Source organism: Canis aureus, chromosome 26 (genome assembly GCF_053574225.1).
Source record: "Canis aureus isolate CA01 chromosome 26, VMU_Caureus_v.1.0, whole genome shotgun sequence".
Classification (NCBI taxonomy): Eukaryota; Metazoa; Chordata; class Mammalia; order Carnivora; family Canidae; genus Canis; species Canis aureus.
Genome location: NC_135636.1, coordinates 36,708,417 through 36,732,005, shown reverse-complemented (window position 1 = coordinate 36,732,005; position 23,589 = coordinate 36,708,417). Strand labels below are relative to the sequence as shown.

General features: G+C 45.9%; 1 protein-coding gene and 2 long non-coding RNA genes across 4 annotated transcripts; 2 read left to right on the top strand and 1 right to left on the bottom strand.

Moving 5' to 3' along the window:
* On the bottom strand, nt 1–5,754 carry SRSF6 (serine and arginine rich splicing factor 6). 2 transcript variants are annotated; one of them, XM_077873214.1, is made up of 6 exons: nt 5,490–5,749; nt 5,117–5,265; nt 3,648–3,772; nt 3,300–3,508; nt 3,001–3,084; nt 1–2,905 (listed from the first exon to the last, which is right to left on the bottom strand). In XM_077873214.1, the coding sequence occupies exons 1-6, from the start codon at nt 5,594–5,596 to the stop codon at nt 2,545–2,547; spliced, it is 1,035 nt and encodes a 344-aa protein (XP_077729340.1). In that variant the 5' UTR covers nt 5,597–5,749; the 3' UTR covers nt 1–2,544. The 2 variants fall into 2 exon arrangements, with proteins under 2 accessions (XP_077729340.1, XP_077729341.1); XM_077873215.1 differs by lacking the exons at nt 1–2,905; nt 3,001–3,084 and adding an exon at nt 4,118–4,385 and having other exon boundaries at nt 3,494–3,508; nt 5,490–5,754.
* Nucleotides 5,755–5,816: 62 nt separating this feature from the next.
* LOC144298376 (uncharacterized) lies at nt 5,817–11,923 on the top strand. Its single transcript, XR_013365373.1, has 2 exons — nt 5,817–6,556; nt 11,602–11,923. It is a non-coding gene; the product is annotated as an uncharacterized LOC144298376 (long non-coding RNA).
* A 3,491-nt stretch (nt 11,924–15,414) lies between these two features.
* On the top strand, nt 15,415–19,989 carry LOC144298374 (uncharacterized). Its single transcript, XR_013365372.1, has 2 exons — nt 15,415–16,437; nt 19,767–19,989. It is a non-coding gene; the product is annotated as an uncharacterized LOC144298374 (long non-coding RNA).
* Nucleotides 19,990–23,589: the final 3,600 nt, after the last annotated feature.

Here is a 23,589-nt window from a genome sequence, read left to right as displayed (position 1 = left end):
TTTCCCTCAGTAAGCATTTTATTGAGGAAATAAAGCAAAAAATGGGTTAACAAAGTGGGGAAGATACCAAGATGAAGGTAATTAACAACACAGGACTGGAACATAAATCACAGGAACTGGTAGGACTCAAACTGGCCTTAAAGGCACTATGGCGTGTCAATCAACACTATCAGGTAAAGGAAGGGGAATCAAGATGCTGCTTGCTTCTTTTTGCTCTCAGTTTCATTCTCTAGCCACAGATGTACACGTGGCATGTTGTAGACTCTCAGATTCTACTCCAAAGTTAGCAAGGAACTAAACATTTCAGTCAACTCTGTTCTCAAGTAGGCTGGTGTTCTAGTGTTTTAGCATATCTAATGATGTAGAGGTCCACAGGTAAGGACTAGGACTAGAATTTCAGTAAGTTGGTCTTTGCTATTATCAGAAAACTTATGGGTGCAGGCTTTTACCTACCAAATACCCACTTTGGGGGCAGCTAACAGAGTAGACAAAACCTGCCTATGATCATGTTATGTTACACTAACACAAGAAAACCCAGTTGAAGGATGATTACAAAGTCAAATTTCACACTGTGATATTCCTCCCTCTTCCTTTTTAAAAGGCTGTGGTTTTAAAAGCTTTTGTTTTTTCCCTGAAAACAAGAGAACTTTGGTCAAAGCCAATTCTCAAACCAAATTTTGAAAGGCAGCTGGAGATGCCCCTCTTCAGGTAAGAGTTGTTAATTTCTGTTCTTTCAAGTAAAGCAAAATAATGAACTAGGACTGCAGACACCAGTGTCTACTCTCAAATCCAAAAAACCCCATTTTTCAGATGAATATTTACATTTAGAAGAAAATAAGGTCATGGATGAAGCATCAACCTTTTGGGGCAATGTAGTCCTAACAGTAAGCTCTAAGATTTTATAATAGGAAGCCCAAAAATTTCTCAAAAACAAGTCTTTTCACTCATTATCAAGTACGCCAAACTACTCTGACACCTAAAATCTTTTACTCAATTTTTTTTCAAGCATCCTCATTTTATCAGGTATGCCTTCTGGAATACTTGAACCCACAAACCAACTCTAGATTACCATGCTTTCTAGTCACACCTGTGGCATGATGAACACCGTACCACCATGCCCTCCTATATAGTACAACCCAGCCCTTGATACCTCACAGTGACAGCTCCTAGAAAATAAAAAGCTGAGTCAACCTACATCTTGGTTTCAAACCAAGGTTAATGAGTGCTTTTAAATGAAATTAAAGTACTTGAACAAAAGATAAAGTAATTCATTTCTTAAACTGCAATTTCCACTAATGAGGCCTATAGATATATGAACTAACTGGTTATCCAGTAATGCCTATGAATTTGCAGTGTAATTTGGCTTCCACAGCATATTATTACACTTCATAAGAAAGTACAGAAAGTTTAGGGTTTACCCATGTAAATTCTTTTCAAACCAACCATATGTTGGAAAAGTTACAAGAATGATCTAACCAATTATCACATAACCTCATCAACTACAAAGACTGATTGTTGGGTAGAATTTTAATCAGCAATTGATTTACCAAGCAACTTGTTAAGTGCCTGTTAAATGTAATGATCTGCCAGCTTAGAAAATGCAGTATTTGCTTTTCCACTTTGAACAAGAATATGCTAAATTTCCAATTGAAGAAAGGCTACTTCCATTTTTATATAACAAACATTAAAGACCATAGAACCATACTCTAACAAAAACACTTATCACACTAACCACTTCCAGAAAGTGGGATAACTAGGCTAAATGGGATCCCAAGTGGTAAGAACTACTTCAAGAGTTCAATCGAATTTGTTTGAAAAGTTTCATTTAAAATCTACTAATTTAGGCAAAATCATGTAATTAACTACAAAATATTTTTTATTTTTAACTTAACTCAAAGGGGCAGATAGGACTTTGGCAAATTTGATTAACAGCACAAAATGTTATCCAAATTGAATAATTTATTGCTGGTCTGAGGCTTGCCTTCTTTTACATTTACGTAGAATTTACATTTTGTTTTCACAAAAAGCAAATTATCAATATTTAAAGGAATTTGATAGTGACCTATTCAATAAGGCAATCATCTTGGTAGCAAATTTTTATTGAAATCTTACATAACTCAAGCTTTATAAAAAGCCAACATAATTGAAAATCGGGATCTCCCTCTAAAGCCTTAGGTATTCAAAGCTTGAAACGGTTAATTTAAAAGTAAGCAAACAAAACAACAAAACCCCTGCAGCAGATCCTGCTGAAATACTTAAAAAAAATCTAAATGAGCTTAATCTTTACAAAAGTTATTTTAGCTCAAACGCTATAAAATCAAAGTTATCTTAATTCTACAAAGAAGGGAGAGGGTCTTCATGCCACCATTTCCTTAGAACCTCATTTTTTTTCCATCAAATTTGGCCACAAATCAAATTTCTGTGTGCCCCCATTTTCAGGAGATTCCTCTTGCAGAAGAGGCCAAGTACAAACATGGAAGAGTAACTGCCTAAGCAAGTAGGAAAGTGTTCCATAATAGTGTGCAAAGAATGTAGAGTTCTAGGTTAATCTCTGGAACTCGATCTGGACCGTGACCTGGACTTTGAACGAGATCTAGAACGGGATCTTGAAGCTCTTTTTGGTGGAGGGGACACAGAACGTGCTTTTGAGGGTGGAGCAGGAAGGGGAGAATTTGAACGAGACTGGCTTCTTGACCTAGACTTTGACTTTATATCACCTTTTCCATTTTCTTTGGGGGAACGAGATCGAGAGCGAGACCTGCTTCGAGATTTCTCATACTCCTTAGATCTGCTTCGAGAGCGCGAACGGGAGCCCCGATCAGACTTGGGCTTAGATTTGCTTTTTGATCTAGATTTCCTGCCTTTTGATCGAGAACGTGATCGACCTTTGCTCCGAGACCTGGATCTGGACAAGAAGAGCCGGATTTTTTTTTCAGTACCTTGGCAGAACATACAAGTGCAGTAACATTCAGAAAAATGACCTAACAATTTATTACTTACCGGGAGCGACTTTTTGAGATACTTCGAGATCTACTGCGGCTGCTCCTACGACTCCTACTTCGTGACCTTCTTCTAGACCGTGACCTATAACCAGAAACAATACAAAAATCTTAATCTCAATACATCTCACAGCTCAAACTTTTACGTTGTTTACCAAAAAAATACACAAAATACAATTGCTTACTATAAAAAGAGACTAAATATTGAACTAATTTCAACTAAGAAGTCAAATACTGCCATTTGATTTTTCTTTGCTCTTGGCAGATACTGTTTCCTTCCTCTCCCAATTCTTCAATTACCTTGATCTGCTTCCAGAGTAAGACCGCCTATGGCTCGTTCGTGGTTTATCCTCAATGAGCCTAATATTTCTGCCATTTATTTCTGTACCATCCAGTTTGTCCAAAGCACGCTTCATGTCCGAGTAGGAACGGAATTCAATCACGCCCTCGTTTGTGCGTTCTTTGTGAGCATCCGCATAGGTTACTTCACCTGCTTGTCTCATGAAATCCTAAAAGAGCAACAAGAAGGGTTAAACCTAGAAATGTAAAGATCTACATACTGTACTTGATTCTTAGAGATAAAGTAAAACAAAGGCCTAACTTTTAAACATCTGCCATATCATTTTTATCTCAAGTTACAGCACATACCTTTAAATCTTGCCAACTGCAACGACTAGAAAGATTTTCTACAATAAGCCTGAATTCTGTACGAACAGGTGGTCCATATTTGTCTCTGCCAGAGGTTCTCCGACTGCTGTATCCACCTCCACCACCTTTATCACATGAAGAGAATAATTAGATGCTTTGTAATGATAGGGATGCATGTTTTTTGAAAGTTAGTACAAACATATCAACTTTTATTTACTGGAGTAGGACTTTGCTATTATATTGCTAAACCTTCGATACAGTTGTGATTTGCCATAAATTAAATTAAGGGCAAGTCAAATAGACTAAATCCAACTAAACTTCTCCTACAATCTGTTAGAGAGTGACTGCTCCTTTATTCAATTTACCTCGCTAAGTTTTATTTTACAGAACATTGTAAAATATAAAACTTAACTGATTACATGCATTTCTACATTTTACAAAAATGTTTACTAGTTACACTAAGTACTTACATCACAGTGTGAGGTTTTTGGTGGTGGTTTGGCCACAAAACACGCAAGGTAACAGTCACCTAGTTCAGATTAACCAGTTTTGTCTAACCCTTGGAATCCTCACCATCACCCTGCGTCTAATGGCAAAAGGCTGCTGTCGTCATGGCTTCCGGTAAGGTCAGCCAAAGGGTCATAGGGCAAGGGTCACACAATGTATGGAAAAGCCAAGGCCAATCAGGAAAGGCAGTCATCTTAGCCTCAGTGGACACAGCCTCAGCCCCATTGGTCACTTTCAAATTGAAACATCAAGGACTTGTTAAAAAGTTTGAATTCAACATGCAACAATTTCAACATCAAACATTTCACATAACCAAACCCCTCCCGCCTCCTCCCAAGAACATGCCCCAACTATTTCAAATATAGCATGAAGCTTATTTAAGTATACTTTGTGGTACTATACCACATTGCTTCGAAATTTTCTTTGGCCCCCGCCAATTTTAATAACTCTAAGACCTAAACTTTAAATCCCTCCCCTGACCCTACCCAGCCCTCCACCCCGCCCCGCCCCACCCCACCCTCCACCCGGCCTGCCCTTACACTTCTACGCTAACGCATTCACATTTCTAGCTAAGGCACTGTCAGGTAAGCGAGGGGGATACAACAAATACAACCATGCCTCACTTCCTCCGTGGGCAGAGCCCACGACAGTGCTGACAGGGGCTCAAACCACCCCCCTCCCAACCTAGCAAAAACCAAAAACTAAAAGAATAAAATTAAAGAACCCTCCCCCCGCCAAACACCCCAACCCTGGCTAGGCAAAACCCACAACCCAATCCCCGCGCTCCGGCGTCCCGTGGCTGCCCCGGGCAGGCGTGAAGGCAGCGGGGCCCGGGGACACTGCAGTCAAAGGACCCGCGTCGCCACGCCTGCCCGGGTTGGGAGGCCCCACCCCGCCCACCCTGGCCTGCGCCCACCCCCCAGGGTCCCAAGGACGCGGAGCGCGCGGGGGGTGGGACTCACTGCGGCTTCCGTAGCTGTAGCCGTCGCGGTCACGGCGCGGGCCCCGGGCGTGCTCCACGATCACGCGCTCGCCGCAGAGCTCTTTGCCGTTCAGCTCGTAAACGGCGTCGTCGGCGTCGCGGGAGTCCTCGAACTCCACGAAGCCGTACCTGGGGGCGGTGCGAGGGCCGGGGCCCGGCGGGCGTCGTTAGGCCGGGGCCGCGCACGCGCGCGCTCCCACCCCCCCGCGCGCGCTCCCGCGGCCCCGCGCCGCCGCCATCTTGGCGGCCCTGCCACGCGGCGCCGCGGCCTTGGCCCTCTTCCGTCCGGCGGGCCCCGCTGCCGCCAGACCCAGGGCGCTGCGGGCGGAAGCGGGCGCCCAGGCCCGACTCACCCATTTTTGAGGTCTATTTCGAGGAGGCGGCCATAGCCACTGAAAAAGCGCTGGATGTCCTTCTCCCGGACGTTGTAGCTCAGGCGTCCTATGTAGACGCGCGGCATGTTCGTGGCGGGCAGGGGCCCCGGGGGCTGGCTATCGAACGGCGGGCCGCAAGGCGAAAGCCGCGGTGCGGGTGCGGCGACGGCGAGAGCCCGAACACGCGCCTCACACCGCAGCGGCGGCCGAGTCCAGCCACACAATGGTGCGCGCGCGCCAGGGCTACGCTATAAGGGCGGGCGGGCGGGGGGCGGGGCCGGCGCGTGACGTCAGCGCGCAGCACGTACCCTCCCGCGCTGGAGCCCTGGGCTTGGGGGTGACTTGCGATCCCACCGCCCGCGAGTTTCGGGGAAGCGCGGTTCTGCTCGCTCACACGGTTCTCAACACCCATCTTAGTAAACGCAGCGCCCCGCCGCGGAGCCACGGACTTGTCTCCTAATTTGCACTTTCTAAAAAAGTTCTTCCGGTGATCCTCCCGGGACAGGCGCCCGGGAGGCAGGCTATGGGGGGGGTCTCGCTTTTCATTGGTTCCTGAGGTTGTCGTAATAGGCCTCCGTGGCCTCTGATTGGCTCCTGAGAGCGGGGCAGCTCCTCCCCCCCTCCCCCCGGTGGGCTCACGCTCCGCTGGGCTGGGAGCGCGCGCTCCGGTACCGTTGGTTGGCTGCTTTCACCGGATCGCAGGCTCCAGCTCCGCGGTCGCGGTGGCCCGGCCCGGATGGTGTTGCGAGCGCGCAGCCCCACTGGCCTCCATCCCTGGTGGCTTCACTCAGAGTCGTTATCAGCCTCGACCGCCCCGCGGCACAGCCCCCCCTCCCTCCGTGGGTCTCTCTGGGAGCGCTGGCCGCTGGGGTCACCTGTAGATTCCTGTGTACGTGGTCATTCCACGCTCGCCGTGCGTGCTCGCAGAGAGCCTCTGGCCCCAGAAGGTCGAGCAAGACCTGACAGCCCTCCAGCAGACGTGCGCTCTTTTTTCTCCCTGGGATGGAGAGTCCGGTGTGTCCCAGCGCCATCTCTTCCCCCAACAGGTTGGAAGGCACCTGTTCTATGTGGCAGAAATTTACATCTTTTTTTTTGTTTTTTTGGTGTATCACTAGAGTTGCTTATTTATTTGTTTTTATTAAAGATTATTTATTCAGAGAGAGAGAGAGAGACACACGCAGAGGGAGAAGCAGGCTCCATGCAGGAAGCCCGACGTGGGACTGGATCCGGAGTCTCCAGGATCACACCCCGGGCTGAAGGCGGCGCTAAACCGCTGGGCCACCGGGGCTGCCCTATTTATTTTTAAAGATTTTTATTTATTCATGAGAGATACAGAGACACAGGCAGAGGGAGAAGCAGGCTCCATGCAGGGAGCCTGATGTGGGATTGGATCCCGGGATCCAGGATCACGCTCTGAGCCAAAGGCAGGCGCCAAACCGCTGAGCCACCCAGGGATTCCCTAGAGAACTACATGAAAACTCCGAAGGAGTAAGTTTAAGTGGAGAGAAGGCCCTCGTGTATTCTGAGACTTGACTACAGGAAAGGAGACTGGGAATGAGGGAGCAGAGAGGTGGGGAAGGAACGGAGACCACGGGGTCACAGAAGCAAGAGAGGAGACAGTATCAGTGAGATAACACTGGCTGTTCAGGTATTTGCGAATATTCCAGCTCTTTTTGAGTGGTCCAACCTTAATATTCTTCAGCTGGTGGAAAGAGGGCGATTTTGCTCTCCAGGGGACTTTTGGCAAAGTCTCGAGACTAGCTGGTTGTCCGACCAGAGGAGAAGTGTTAATACTGGCATCTAGTGGTAAAGGTTATTACGGTCTGTGCTTAAAGTTAGATAAATACAATGTAAGGTAGATCTTTAAAAATTCATGGGATATACTCAGGGAAAAGAGAATTGAATAGTGAGACTTTTTCACTCATCAAATTGTCAATGTTTTTTAAATTGTTAAAATTCATCATGGGCAAGAGGTGAATTAGGAAATGGCACTGATACCGTGCTGGTTGGACTGAACGTTACTTTTGGGAAGGTAATGGTGTAGTACTTATTAAAGGATGGGGAATGGGGTGTCGCCTCCACTCTTTGTAGTTCATGTGCCTGAAGAGAAAGATGCAGTGATGTCATCTCTGCTTCCTGTCACCTCTCTTCCCAGAGCCCAAAGGCCACTCTTTCTTCTTCTTCTTTTTTTGAAGTAACCTCTACGTCCAATGTGGAGCTCAAACTCAAGATCCTGAGATCGAGTCACACACTCCACTAACTGAGCCAGCCAGGCACCACCCCAGGCCCCATTGGCTACTCTTTTTTTTTTTTTTTAAGATTTTATTTATTCATCACACACACACACACACACACACACAGAGGCAGAGACACAGGCAGAGGGAGAAGCAGGCTCCATGCAGGGAGCCCAATGTGGGACTCGATCCCGGGACCCCAGGATCACGCCCTGGGCTGAAGGCAGGCGCTAAACTGCTGAGCCACGCAGGGATCCCCCCCATTGGTTACTCTTAACAAAAAAACCCTAATGCACCAGCTACAGAAGAGGAGACAGTCTCAAGTATCCTCATTGAAGGGAGCGTTGGGCCATCTGTGCCTTCTGTGGAGTCTTGATGTCCTAATTCACCTCTGTTGATATTTTGGAAGAACAACTCAAAGGAGAAATGATCGATGTATGTATAGCATAGGAGCTCATTTCTTTAGATATGTACAATTGTGGCAGATAAAGATCACTCTGCTGCTCATTCTAAAATTGTGAAGGTAACTGCAGAAATCTGTTAGCAGGAGAAAGAGAGAGAGTGACCTTAGTCTACTCCAGAAGGGAGTTTATAACTTTGAATCCACAATTATTCAGATTGTAAAGGACAGTTTAGGGCACATACTGTGGTTTTCAGTTCCAAGTACTATGTGATTTGAAGTGGGTGTAAACTGGATTCTGATAAGTTTTGCTGTACAATGTCTGAAAATTTTAACATTCCAGAAGCTGTCATCCCAAATGGATTTGGGTGAACATGGCAACTCAAGTGTGTTTACATGGAGTGGAGTGAATGTAGCAGGGATTGCTGCAGAGATACAATTCAGGAATGGAAATTTTCAGGGGCGTAGTTTGAAAGAGATGGGAAGCAGAGGATTGAAAGAGCCTCAGAAGTGATGAGATTAAAGATACTTTCCAACTGCAATATTGAATTGAGTGTTGCCAAAATAATCCAAGCTCCCTTTTTTAAAAAAGATTTTATTTATTTATTCATGATAGACATAGAGAGAGAGAGAGAGGCAGAGACACAGGCAGAGGGAGAAGCAGGCTCCATGCAGGGAGCCTGATGTGGGACTCCATCCTGGATCTCCAGGATCAGGCCCTGGGCTGAAGGCAGGCGCTAAACCCCTGAACCACCCAGGTATCCCGCATAGAAATCTTTTTCATAAGAGGATTAGTTTGTAAAATCTTAGGCCCTAGGATGATAATCTAGCAATGAAATACTCTGTAACCACTAAAAAAATATTAGATTTATTCATTTAGCAAATATTTATTGGTTGCCTATATGTGCCGGCCACTGCTCTTGGCATTGGGAATATAACAGGGCAGCTACGTGTCAGAGTTTGTAAACCACCACCTTAGGCCAAATCTGGCCTGCCACCCATCTGGTAAGTAAAATTCTTTTGGAACATAGCCATACGCACTCAGTCAGGTGTAGTCCATGTCTGCTCTGGACTGAAGAGCAGCAGTATTGAGCAGCTGCAACAGAGATTGTCTGCCCACAGAGTCTCAAATATTTACTAGCTGGATCTTCACAGGAAAAGTTTGCCTACCCCAATCCTTGTTACGGACTTACAAAGATACCTATGTTAAGTAAGGCTAGTGATAATATATGGATGATTGCATTTTAATAAACAACAATAACCACCTCAACCTCTCAAGCCCCAACACTTTATGAGTTTATATGTACATGTTGGGTTGGGTTTGTGGTTATCTTTGAACATCAGTGAGGGTAGGTCCTACATAATCATATTTCTGCTAACTTTCTCCCAGCATTCCTAACTCCTTCTACCTGCTTCTTACTGTGCCTTGAATATGCCAAGCACACACCCACCACGGGGCCTTTGCATTGAATGGCTCCCTGTACCTGCAGCTCTCTTTTCCTGTGGTTTGTTTCTTCATATCTGGTTTCTGTTCAAACTCAACTTATCATTCCTCTGACCACTTATTTTACTCTTTTATATTTTATTTTTCCCCAGCTTTATTGGGATATTATTAACAAACAGCATAAGTAAGTTTAAGGGAGAATATGTGATGCTTCAACACATATGTTGCAAAATGATTTCTGCAATAAGGTTAGTTAAGACCTCCATCCTCTCGTGTAATTACCATTTTTGTGTGTGGGGTGATAACACTTAAGATCCACTCTCAACATTTTTCCAGTTGTTAATACAATGTTAATACAGTGTTATTAATTGTTAATTATAGTCACCATGCTGTACATTAGATACCCAGGGCTTATTCATCTTATAGCTGTGAGTTTGTACCTTTGACCCAAATCTCTTCATTTTCTCACCGTCACAGCGGCTGCACCAATTTGCCTTCCCATCAACAGTGCAGAGAGTGCCCTATTGTCTGTGTCCTCACCAAGGCTTGTTGTCTCTTGTCTATCTGATGCAGACATCCTCATAGGGCTCAGGTGCATCACCTTGTAGTCTGCATTTTAAAATAGCACTCCTGGAGATGCCTGAGTGGCTCAGTGCTTTAGCACCTGCCTTTGGCCCAGGGCGTGATCTTGGAGTCCCAGGATCGAGTCCCATGTCGGGTTCCCTGCATGGAGCCTGCTTCTCCCTCTGCCTATGTCTCTGCCTCTCTCTGTGTTTCTCATGAATAAATAAGTAAAATATTTAAAAATAAAAAATAATAAAATAGCACTCCTCCTCTACACTCTCATTTTTCTTTACAGAACTTTCATTACATACATTTATTTACCGTCCATGCCCACCCCCGCTAGAACGTGAGCTTCATTAGTTAGCAAAGGGATGATGTCTGCTTCCTCTCTGTTCCATCCCCAGCGCTGAGGAAAGTGCCAGCCATGCGGTGAGGGCTCAGTGAGAACAGCACTGCTCTGGCAATTGTTCTGAGCTCAAGGAGTGAAGTTCTCCATTCCGCAGATACCATTGCTGAAGGGCTCATCAGGGAGTGCTGATGGGATAGACTCCTCTTCCTTCTGGCTCAAGCCCACTCACCTCTGCTGCCCAGATGCTCAGACCATCCGTGGGGATGCTCATTCCAGATCCCCCATTTCTTTCACCCAAACTTATGCAGATCGAGGATTCTGGTGTGGCCAGAGAGCCACAGGAATTCTCATACATTGTCAGTGGGAAGGTCAGTTGGTGCAGTCACTTTGAAAACTGTATGGTGATGTCTACTAAAGCTAAGGCTGAAAGTGTGCTAGCTAGCATCTAGCCTTGTGACCTAGCAATTCAGTAAGAAAATGTGTACATATGCTCTTCATAAGGAATGTACTAGAAATTCATAGCAGCATTATATATAGCAGCCCTCAAACTGTAAATCACTAAAATGCACATCAACAAGAGAATGAACAAATCAATTGCAGTTTATTCACACCACACACTACTGCACAGCAACAAGATGGAACTACAACACACAGCAAAATCAGTGGATCTCATCACGTAACCGTCTAAGCAAGACCCAGAGGAATCCATGCCATCTGATTCCCTGTCTGTAAAACTGAAAAACAAGTGAAACTAGTCTATGGATTTAGAAGTCAGATGGGGGGTGGTGACTAGAAAGGGGGCTTCTGGAGTTCTGATAATACTTTGTTTCTTGTTACACAGGTGTGCCCTGTTTATGAGAATTCATTGAGCTATACACTTATGATTTGTGTACCTTACTATATGTTTGTTGTACTTCAATGGAAATTTTTATAAAAAAAGGATGCTCACTCTCAAAAAAATTTGTGACTTACTTGACCTGGAGCCCTCTGGGTTGTGTTGAGGACTAAAGCTTTTGAGAATTTGATTCATAATCTTTGCCTATGAATGTCATTTTGTCTAAATCATTTAACTATTTATTTTGGTTTTGTTTTCCAATTAGGTTTCTGCAAACGAAGCGCTCCTTGACTGGGAAGATGGGGCTCTGTTGCCATCTGGTGGCCACTGGCTTGACTACAGTGATGGACAAATTCCACTTGATGCCTCATCCAGGTCTCAATGAAGCTCAGAGAGAGGTCTTTGAAGGTCCCGGAATCTAAATCTTCTGATTGTCAAGACCTTATTCACCCAGAGGTTTTCTGGCCCTTACTTGAATGTCTCCTGTGGTGGAGAGTTCACTGCCTAACCAGACACCCAAGTCCATTCTCACACATCTCTCATTTTGAGTAAATTCTTTATAGAGAATAAAATATTGCTCCCTTGAATTGTCTAGTCACTGGTCCTGGTTGTGTCCCTGAGGCTGTTCAAATGGCCACCACACCTAGGTCTTCCAGATGTTCAAGTCCTCTCTTCTGGCTGAATGCCTGCAGTCCTCCAAACATCTCTCCTGGGAACTGCTTTCAAGTCTGTTTGTCACCCTGGCTGTTGCTGACCAGCCTGTGGTCAGACTCATTTGTGGCTTTCTTCAGCTGGGCCTTCAGAGCTAACCTTGCCCCCCTGGTCTTGCCTGAACTTGCCTGCTATTCTCCACACCAGTTAAGAGCTGTTGGCATAGATGGGGGTGGCTGGTGTGTAATTCCTCACTCAGCCCTACCTCTCTTGCTGCATGGAACCAAATTGGGATTCTGGAATAGCCCATTTGTGGCAAATAATGTTTGCCTTGAGAATGGAAACAGATGAGGTAGCAGAATGGAAACCCAGTGCTTATAGGCAGATAGGCTCAGTTCCTGGGGCAGCTGGGAGACAGAAGTGTTGAGGAGGAAAGTCCTAGTTGGCCACAGGTCAGGTGAAGAGCATGAGGCCATGGGGAAACTCTGAAGACAGATACTGCAGAAACCATGGCATACTTTAGGTATACTGTGGTCTCTATGCTTGTCAGAGTCCAGTGGGAGGCAATGCTGGGCTCTCCTCCCAGATCTCCCCCCCCCTGAGCTGGTGCCTGTGGGTTTCTGTTCATTTGCCTGACACTGGGCTGTGGCTTGCAGACATTTTCCCATCATTAGTTCTACATGCTGTTATTTGGACAAGTTTAGGCTGAAACATATTCCTGAATGCTTTGCACACTCATGCTTATCACTACAGCCTTTATTCTGCAGCAAAAGCTGCATCATCAAATGGTGGCCCTCTAATATCATAGGACAGAGGGTCAGGTGGAACTGCAATATGCCACAGAGCATCCAGGGGTGTGCCCAGGGTGTAGAACCCACATCCTAGCAGAGTAAGAGAAAATATGTCTTAAAACAAAACAAAACAAAACAAAAAAAAGGCATGGCCCAGGCACTGGGCTAGTCTCGGGGGCACAACCAGGAAGAAGACAGACCAATCAGCCCTTCTGAAAACTGTACACCCAAAGCAGTGGTCCTCAGACGTTGATGAGCACCACTTAAATATGAAGGTATAAGGGCTCCACCCCTCAGAGGATGCAGGGCAGGGCCTCAGAATGTGCATGTTCAGCATCTTCCAGTGTGACTGTGATGCAGATGGTCAGGTGACCATGCTTTGAGAAATACTGGCTTGGGCCCTTCTATTACTCAAATTGTGGTCTGGGAGTCCCTGCCCCTGTCAGCATCCCTGAGAGCTTGTGAGACACACAGAATCTCAGTCTCTACCCCACCTTGTGAATCAAAATGAATAAACAAGATTCTCAAGAGGATTTGTGCGCATGTTAAAGTTTGGGAAGCATTGCCAATGCAAGATGTGAGGGAGCCTTGCTTTTTACCTTCTGTGTTGTTTTGTTTTTTTTAAGATTTTATTTTATTTTTTAAGGTTTTATTTATTTATTTACTCATGGAAGACACACACAGAGAGAGAGGCCTGAGAGACACAGGCAGAGGGAGAAGCAGGCTCCCTGCAAAGAGCCCGATGAGGGACTCCATCTCGGGTCTCCAGTATCATACCCTAGGCCCAAGGCAGCGCTAAACTGCTGAGCCGCCCAGGCTGCCTTACCTTCTGTATTGTTTTGATAAGAGAAGGAATGCTTTTGAGATGCCTGGGTGGCTCAGTTGGTTAAGCGTCTGGCTCTTGGTTTTGGCTCAAGTCATAACCTTGGGATTGTGAGATAGAACACCATGTCAGGCCCCAGGCTGAGCTCCTTCCTCCTCTCCCTCTGCCCCTCCCTCTACTCATGCACTCTCTTTCTCAAATAAACTAAAAAAAAAAAAGAAAGAAAATGCATTCATGTATTACTCAGTAATTAAAAATAAATTAATGAAAACCTTTGCACAAACCAGAAAAATCTTGGACAGGAATATTCATAGCAGCTCTAGCCATGAGTTCCAAACTGGAAACAGCCCAAATATCTAACAGGTGAATGGGTAAACAAAAGGTGGCATATTTGCAAAATGGACTACTACTCAGAACTACAAAGGAACAATCTGTAGCCTCACTTTCTGCCACAGGCACAGGTTAATGGAGGTGGTATTAAGTCAATTCAGCAGGAGTTTATGTTGGAAGTGGCTCTAAGGTTTTGGTGGCCCATGTGAGCAAACCAAAACCCAACCCTTTAATTACATTAAGGTTAAGAAATTGAAACCCAAAGGATAACCAACCACAGTCAAGAAGGCGTTCCCAAATGAGGTAAACACTAGGGAAAAGCTGTCTCAGAAAGCCAATCAGGCTTTAGGCTACAGTCCACCAAATAATTTCCTTTTTTGTTTCCCCACCTTTTCCGTATGTCTTCCAGTCTAACCTGTGGAAGGAGCACCCCTAACCACTGTTGGCTTCATGCTGCCAGACTCAAATAGGGTTTTACTCAAACTCTTACAGTGTTTAATATGCCTTCATTCGTTTTTTTACTCTTTTTTTTGAAAAATGGAATATAATTAACATACAATGTTCTATTAGTTTCTGCATTTGTCCATCTTTTAACAAGGATTAAAAGCGTATCTCTGGAGCCAGATTGCGTGGGTTCTGTTTCCAGTTCCATCACCTGCTCGCTGTGTGACCTTAGACACATTTCTTAACCTGTGCCTGGGTTTCCTTGTTTGTAAAATAGAAAAAAATAATAGTTTCTGTCTCAAAGAGTGAGCATTTTATTTATTTGACAGAGAGAGACCACAAGCAGGGGAGCATCAGGTGGAGGTAGAGGGAGAAGCAGACTCCCCATCGAGTAGGAAGCCCAAGGGGGAGTGAGGGGGCTTGATCCCAGGATCCTGAGATCATGGCCTGAGCCGAAGACAGATGCTCAACCAGCTGAACCACCAGGCACCCCAAGAGTGAGCATTTTAAAAAGTTATATTATTGTAAAGCTTTTAGAATAGCGCCTAGCACATAGTAGGAATAGAGGCTGCTGTTAGGCAACAGACTTGAGCAATGAAGTATAGAACAAGACAAAAGGGCCCACAGTGACCCCCAGTGCTGAATCCAGACAGGACCATCAGGACCCACCTCACAATATCATCAGTTACGGCCCTAACTGACCAACGGGCTACTTACAACCAGGCACAGTACCAGAAAAGGGAAATTCCATGCATTCCCACACCTCCTCACCCTCCTTTAAAGACAGCCCCCATCCACTCCTTCCTTGTTGGGGCCTCTCCTCTGCTGGCCTGTCCCCACACCTCCATTGCCGAGTGTTCAGTAAACTTCTATCTCCTTTGTTCTGCTATGGGTGGCTTTCACTGCCCATGCCCTATATTTGGGAGTCCCCATCTGATTGGGAGAGGCACCACAGTAGGCACTAATAAATGTTGGCTATTACTGTTTAATAAATGCAAATTTAATCCACACCATTTATTCCCCCAAGGTAGCCATGGAGATCATTTTTATCGACTTGTTACAAGCTAAGAACTCTGAGTTCTCTATCTTTTATGACACGTTGATTCTAGAAGTAACTTCTGACCCCATTCCAGCTGTCTTCACTGATGGAGGATTCTGGGGGAATGGCTATAGGGGAGAGGTGAGCAGGAGCTGGAGTAGAATGGGCTGTAAAGTTGGGGCTCAGCCTGGGTCTGGGACAGTTTCAATCTGTGGTTGAGAAGACAAGCTCAAATCCATTCCCACCAGGAACCTTTGTTGAGCCTCTGGCTCTTGCCAGTCTCTGGCGGGTTGGGGTTCTGACTGCCTAATCTCTATGAGCACCTCAGGCTCCACCTCTGAAAAATGGGGCTGATCCTAGCTCCCAGCGCTGAGGTAGAGATCAGTCATATGAGAAGCTGAGGTGAGAAGGCATGACGAACTCTTGGGGCTTACTTTGGTTTGGATTCCTCTGGAAGCAGATCCTAAGACAGGATGAAAGTGCAAGTAGTTTATCTGGGAGGTGGTCGCAGGAAATCTTCCTGTCCTCTGGGAGAAGACATGGCGGGGAAGGGAAGAAAGCCAGGAAAGGGTGCATGATTGGGCTGATGACAGTGGTGACATCTGCAGTTTTAAGCCCCTGGGGACTCTGGGAGCCAGCAGAACACACCTCAGACCAAGGGGGGAGGAAGCTGCATTATCTATGTATCAGTGGGCCAGCTGTGTTGGTCCAGGCTACTTCCAGCTTCGTGTGGCCAAGGTCTCCCACAGTTAGAAATCAAGCCCTGGGCGGAGAAATGCAGGTATTCCCAGCAAAGGTGTTCAACTTTGGCTTGTGGAGGGGAGTGTTGAGATAACAGAGCAGCAACTCAGCTCAACCTGCCTCTCCTTGCAATTCTGCTTTCACACCATCTTCTCCTGATCAGAATTTATGGATACACGGCTTCTAGTCAACTGACCTGGGGCCACTTCTGTTGCACAGCCCACTCCAGCTGGCCCCCCAGTCGTCTTCCCTCAGGGTTGTCACTCTGCCCTTCCCACAAAGGTTCGATAATATAACCAACAGAAATAATTACCCTGCCTCAGATTGCAGATTAGCACATGAATGCCTGTTTATCACATGAAAGGCCTCTTGATCCAGCTGGAGGAAAACATCCAATAGGAGACCAGACGGACTGCAGCTCTGAGATCAGTCTGGTGGAGTCTCCTGGCCCAGTGACTCACTCCTGATGTGGGGTTGTGGGCTGTTTCCAGTGTCAGTGTCAGTGTTTCAAAACTTTGACCATTAACATTTTGGACATGATTTGGAGCAGGGAAGGGACATCTACAAGGGGAGTGTGGAGGGCTTTGGGATTATCCAACTTTATACTTTTCCAGCAGTGTGACAAATCTCCTGTCCTTGAGCCTCATTCCTCATCTGTAAAATGGATGTAATCAATCGTAGGATGAGCCTCCTAGAGTTGAGTTGAGTTGAGTTGAGTAACTAAGTGTATCTTCAGTGCCTGGTGTGGTGTAGACCAGGGCAGGGCAACCTTTCTCTGTAAAGGGTCAGGCAGTCAATAGTCTGGCTTTGTGGGCATTTATTCAAATCTCCCCCTGTGGCTGTCTGTCAATACTATAAAAAAAGGTATTGACCCCTGGGGTAGGGAATGGGCAGAATAGGGGAAGATTTTATTTCTCCCTCTTAGAGGAAAAAAAAATTTTTTTAAAGATTTATTCAGGGATCCCTGGGTGGCGCAGCGGTTTGGCGCCTGCCTTTGGCCCAGGGCGCGATCCTGGAGACCCGGGATCGAATCCCACGTCGGGCTCCCGGTGCATGGAGCCTGCTTCTCCCTCTGCCTGTTGTGTCTCTGCCTCTCTCTCTCTCTCTGTATGACTATCATAAATAAATAAAAAAAAAGTTAAAAAAAAAAATAAAAAAATAAATAAAGATTTATTCATTCATGAGAGACACAGAGAGAGGCAGAGACATGGGCAGAGGGGGAACAGGCTCCCTGTGGGGAGCCCAATGCAGAACTCGATCCCAGGACCCTGGGATCACGACCCAAGCCAAAGGCAGATGCTCAACCACCAAGCCACCCAGGGGTCCAGAAAAAAATATTTCTTACTATTTTTCTGTCTTCCTCGGGGCTCACCATAGGGCTTGTCGTGTAGTAGGTGCTCAAGAAATGTTTACTGAAGACAGACAACATATGACACAGGGAAGAAAAAGGCCTTTGGAATCAAAAACAGACCGGGGTCTAAATCAACATCTTCCTTACGTGACCTATTTGGAGGGAAAATTGTTCATGACATTTGTTAAGAACCCATAAGCAAACTTAATTCAGGGGGGGACATGGGGGTAGGTGTGGAGGTGACTGGTGTGTGGTGTGTGGTAGGGGAGGGAGAATGAGGTCACCTCCCAACACAACAAAGACAAGTAATTTATAGCTGAAGAGCAGGGGGTGGTCAGTGGATGGGATATTACTAAGAGGAAACACCAGGCAGGATGCCTGGGTGACTCAACGGTTGAGCGCCTGCCTTCAGCCCAGGGTGTGATCCTGGAGTCCCGGGATCGGGTCCCACATTGGGCTCCCTGCATGGAGCCTCCTTCTCTCTCTACATCTCTCTGCCTCTCTCTCTCTGTGTCTCTCATGAATAAATAAATAAAATCTTAAAAAAAAAAAAAAAAGGAAACACTAGGAGTAAGGGGGATTCTGGTTAAAGTGAGCTAACAGGACTCTTGCTGAAGGCAGGCCAGGGTGGCTAGCCAGAACTGAGGTGGGGGGTGGAGGATGGGGGATGTAGTTGGACATTGAGGAGGATCAGATATATTTTTTTAAATTTTCTTTTAATTTTTATTTATTTATGATAGTCAGAGAGAGAGAGAGGCAGAGACACAGGCAGAGGGAGAAGCAGGCTCCATGCACCGGGAGCCCGATGTGGGATTCGATCCCGGGTCTCCAGGCTCGTGCCCTGGGCCAAAGGCAGGCGCTAAACCGCTGTGCCACCCAGGGTTCCCTGAGGAGGATCAGATATTAACGGTGAGGGATCCTGTTCAACTTTAGCAGGATTCTTGCTAAGATTGTATGTATCAACAGAAACGAACATAGAATCCCCGAAGTCAGGGCCTAGTTGGAAAAAGGGTCCGGAGGAGCCTGATTGCGGTTTGGACAAGGAGAAACTCTGTCACTTAACCTAAGCCACTTCCTCTCTCTGAGCCTCTGAGCCTATAAAACTGGCAGAGACATAGTACTTGGTGCACGAGATCGTTGTGAGTATTGCTGGTGATGGCAGGGAAAAGTGCAGAGGCTGGACAAATATTCTCTAAAAAGAAAGCATGAATCGTGTCTCCACTTTTCATGATTTTCACCACGGCTTTCAACCCTTAGTCCCATCCCTCTGGATTGAGGGCTAGCTCTTGTCTTCTCCTGTCTAGGCAAACAGCTTTTCTTGGGCTCCAGGGGTGGGTGGAGGAAAGAGAAGACTGTCTGTAGAGAGGGTGAGAGGAAAGTCATGCTCCTTGTTCTGAATTCAGGGCCAGGCTGGCAGTAACTGCAGACAATCAGTTTTTGCCCTAAGGGCTCAATGTCTGCTGTAAAGAATTAATGGCCAGGAAAGGTGTCCGCCAATTATTTTTCAACTCTAGGTGCAGAGATTACAGAAACACAGACAGCCCATTTTAGATGGAGGCCTCCTAGTGCTGGCTGATAATTACCCCTACTGACTTCCCTCCAGGGAGAGTGCTGGAGTCAGGGGTTTCTCCTTCAAGGGCACGCTGAGACTTCTGAGTATGTGCAGAACATTCTATATTTCCACAGAGAAAAGGGCAAGGGAAGGAAAGACACACATTTGTCTTGGTTTCGTTGCCCTAGATGCAGGCCCTGAGAAAAAGATTGGAGTACATGAGATTTACTTGAGAGTTGATCCTGGGAAACATCAGTAGGAAGGTAGGGAAGTGAAGTGGGGGTAGGGACAGAGCTTAGAGGTGTGTTGTCAAGCCAGTAACACTGTGGGTGATGGAGCTTAATCTCCCCTGGGGACTCTGGAAATGGTGATCTATCTATCTATCTATCTATCTATCTATCTATCTATCTATCTAATCTCAAAATTAACACATCTAAGAGCCAAGGGACCTGGGATATCTACATATGGGCTCCAGTGGATGGTTGGTTAAGGGCTGCCATAGGGGTGTTCATTACCCAGGCCTCCTGCCATATCTTACATGGCGGCCAGGACAGTTCTCGGGCAGGAATGCAGGTGTTGACAGCTGGGGTCCCTGGAATGGTAAGGCCTTGGATGATTCAAGCCAGGCACCAACGGGTCCATTACAACATGTACTGAAGACCCACTCTGGTCCAGGCACTTAACATCTGCCATCCCATTTAATTCCAGCATGCATCCAAGACTGCATCTTAATTGACCTCTTCTCAGACCTGCTCCTCAGGGCTGGAACTAGAGCAAGTGAAGCCCTTGTACCTGGTTCAACATTTAAGAGGGCACCAAACTCCACAGGTGTCAAATAATTTTAATAAAGTATTTTTTTAAAAACGAAGTGAATGCAAAAAAAAAAAAAAATCCATGATGGACAAAGTACTTGAATTTTAAATTTTAAGCTGAGCCATATTGAAGCCCAAAGCAAAAGGAAAAATCAGTAATACTGATCGTGTTCATCATGGATTTTGTTTTGCATTAATTTTGATTAAAAATTACTGCATTAAAACATTTATCTTGATTACTGAGGGTTTTTGGCAACACCCTTGTGTGTGGTGGCTGAGGCAAGCACTTCATCTCACCATAGCCCTGGCCCTACACGGGCCCCATCTTGGTAGATTGCACTTAGTCCACTCAGTGGCTCAAGCCAGGAATCTGGGGCTCCTTCTGGCACCATCCCCAGCTGCACCATTATGATCTTTCAGACCCACCTCCATGCATCTTTCAAATTTGCTCTCTTTTCTCCATCTTCATTGCCATGAATCCTGCACAAAAGAAGTCCCCATTTGTGGTCTCCCTTTGCAGACAAGAATGGTTTCTTGTATTTCTCTGCAAACTATGATATGTTTACTCAGGTCAGTGCTGTGGCAGATAAGATAGTGGCTATTTCTCTGGCCCTCTCCGTTCCTTTCCTTCCCGAGGTCCAGGTCCTCCCACATCCATGTAAGTTCTCCTTGAGCATGAAATGCCTTATTCCTGTAGAACTTGCAGAGGCTCTGCTTTTGTGATGGTGTTCTGACAGATACCCGAAGCCTCCTGCTATTTCTTTACTATCTTGGCTGGTCCAAGTGGGCATGGGGGAATCAAAAGGCACAGTGTCCTTTTAGAGCTTCAGTGAAGCAATGACCCCTCTGATCTTGTCTTTTTCCCTCCCCTACTGGGAGTGCAATTTCCTTACCTTCCCATTTTTGGGGCTGAGTTCGAGGGAGGTAGGGGCATGAGTCCCTGACACCAGGCAGTGTCTTTTTCTAATTCACATTCTCTCTGAGTCTCCTTCCTTCTTGTTTTCACCCCCAGGTCTGGAAGAGACCACTATCTTCTCACAGGATGGGCACCTCCCTGACCTCATTTCCCTAATCCTATCACATGACAGCTTATCTAACTTTGGGCTCAGACTTCCACACTTCCCTTAATTTGTAGGGTAGGTTCTGGAATTAAGAAACTTTTTTCTCTCAGGCTAGGTCTTAAGACTACTGTCTCTGTATAGCCTCAAAGCTAAACTACGATCTTTTGATTGCAGATGGTCTCTGCACTCCTCTTAAAAGTAATAAATGTCCTTGATCCAATGGGTCGAGGAGTGGTGGGGTAAGGAGACACAGAACATCATGATTCATGAAGATGCAGTATAGATGGATCCGTTTGATAGTTTCAAAAACATTATCTCTTTTATGCAGGCAAATAGGTTCCCCAGTTCTCAATACCTTTGCTCACCTCCTGGGCATTCACTATTTCTGGAGAGTTTTGGCACGTTCTCTCCTTTCACATTACCTCCCCACATCAGGCTTAAGGAACTGCTCTGCTCTTTTACTTAAGTTCTGAGTGGATAAAGTAGGTCCTTGAATCACTGGCAGTGAAATCCCAACTTCTGGTGGGAACTTGAGTGAGGAAGAGGGGGCCCTGGGTTCCACTCTTGGACTTGAGCCTAAAACCCTGGAGTGGAAACGGGGGAAATAGGACCCACATGAATTGTTGCGAGGATTCAATAGAATAATGGGGGTGCAGTGAGGCTTTGCAGAGCAGCTGGCGTAGACCGCAGGCTCACTCTCTGCCTGTTTCCTCCCCTCCCTCCTCCACTGCCCTGCCTCCCTAGCCTCCTGCTGTCCCCTGTCTTGTGAGCTGAGCCTCCTTGTTCCAGAGTTCTGGGCTTCCATAAACAGAACTTAGTACTAAATTGGAAGGGGAGGAGGGCGGGGGGTGGGGGTGAGTGGGTGACGGGCACTGAAGGGGGGCACTTGATGGGATGAGCACTGGGTGTTATTCTGTATGTTGGTAAATTGAACACCAATAAAAAATTAATTTATTAAAAAAAATAAATTTGTTAACCTGCTCAGCAAAGTTCACTCAGCTCTGGAGCACCAGCCCATCCTGCTGCTATTGAACAGCATAGCGATTAGGCATAAGTGGGCTGTGGCTACACAAATGAATTTTTTTAAGTAGGCTCAGCACAGAGCCCAATGCGACGCTTGAACTCACAACCATGAGATCATGACCTGAGCCAAGAGTCAGACGCTCAACTGCCTAAGCCACCCAAGTGCCCCACAAATGACTACTAATGCAAGTTTCTCAGCAATGAGCCAGGTGTGTTGGTTTCTAGTGCTGTGATTGATTTTGGAGCTGAAGATTTCCCCAGTGCCATTTGACTATTTGGTAATCATTATTATTATACACCCACATATACATATATACACACATAAACACACTCATGAGTTTTGGGTCCTGGGTTCCGGCATCTGGGAATCCTGGGTTAGCAGACATGTTAAGGGTTAAGAAAGTTGGGTAGGAGAGCTCTTAGAATGTGCCAGATGCCAGTCTAGGTACCTACAGTTTCCCTCCCCCACATCCCAGGTCTATGTACTTGCTGAGTCCTCAGAGCTTGGGGCTTACTTTGTCAGACCTGTACTGATTCCTCCACACAGAAGGGTGGCTGGATCTGCTGATATCTAACTCTTAGGTCCTGAATTTCTCCTCCCTTCTGTCCTATGTGCCACAGTCACAGTGACCTCCTTTTGATGACTAGAACACATCAACCTATTTCCCTCCTCTGTCCCATCACCTCCTGCTAATCCCTCTGAATTGTTGCTTCTTCTCTCCTCTCTTCCCATGGCTGGCTTCTCATCTTTCAAGTCTTAGCTCACATGTCACCTCTTCAGGGAAGTCTTCCTTGACTACCCTATCTAAAGAAAGTCTTCCTAAAATTATTTATCATAGCATCTCACTTGCTTCCTTGATAGCATCTGTCATGAACTGTAATTTTTAAATCCATTTTAAAATTTATTTTTCTGTTCCTTCAGATTGTACACTCCATGAGAGCAAGAGCCACTATTGTTTTGTTCCCTATGCTATCCTCAGCACCTAGAGTAGTGCTGGCACATAGTAGATGTTTAATACATATTTGTGGCAGAGTGGTCCTCACCTCCCCTGTCCATTTTATTATCTTAAATGAACTTGCAGGCAGCCCAGTGGGCCATCTGGTTGACTCACCTTGGGAATAATTTCTGGGGTCAAGTCTCCTTCTCTTTAGAAGCAGCTGGGCTTAGATCCTCCAACATATAGTGCTTGAGCCTCTGTGAGGCACCCATTGCCAAGACTAACCCCAGCAGGCTGCTTTCTTTCTAGTAAGCTCCTTTCCCTATATCTAGTGAGGCAGTAAGGGAGTAGAAATTAGAATTTGCAGATAACTTACTATATGATAGCTCTGTGAACTTGGGCACATTAATTTCTGTGGGCTGCAGTTTTCCTACCTCAAAAATGGGACTGATAGTAATGTAAGATCAAGATAATGCAAGATAAGTAATGCAAGATTTCTGAACTCCCCAGCACTAATGACATTTAGAGCTAGATAATTCTTTGTTGAGTGGTGTGTGTGTCCTATGCATTGTAGGTTAGTTAGCAGCATCTACCCACTAGATGCCAGCAGTGAACCCAGTTATGACAATCAAAAATGTCTTCAGCTATTGCCAAATGTCCCCCAGGGGTAAAATCACATCTCCCTGCCTCCACTGAG

What these genes read in the sequence shown, in the direction of transcription:
- SRSF6 (XM_077873214.1), bottom strand. Translation starts at nt 5,596, where the DNA reads ATGCCGCGCGTCTACATAGGACGCCTGAGCTACAACGTCCGGGAGAAG. An exon ending in GAAATAGACCTCAAAAATGG is followed by an intron (nt 5,266 to 5,489) that starts GTGAGTCGGGCC and finishes CACCGCCCCCAG; the next exon opens with GTACGGCTTCGTGGAGTTCG. An exon ending in TACTCTGGAAGCAGATCAAG is followed by an intron (nt 3,085 to 3,299) that starts GTAATTGAAGAA and finishes TTCTGGTTATAG; the next exon opens with GTCACGGTCTAGAAGAAGGT.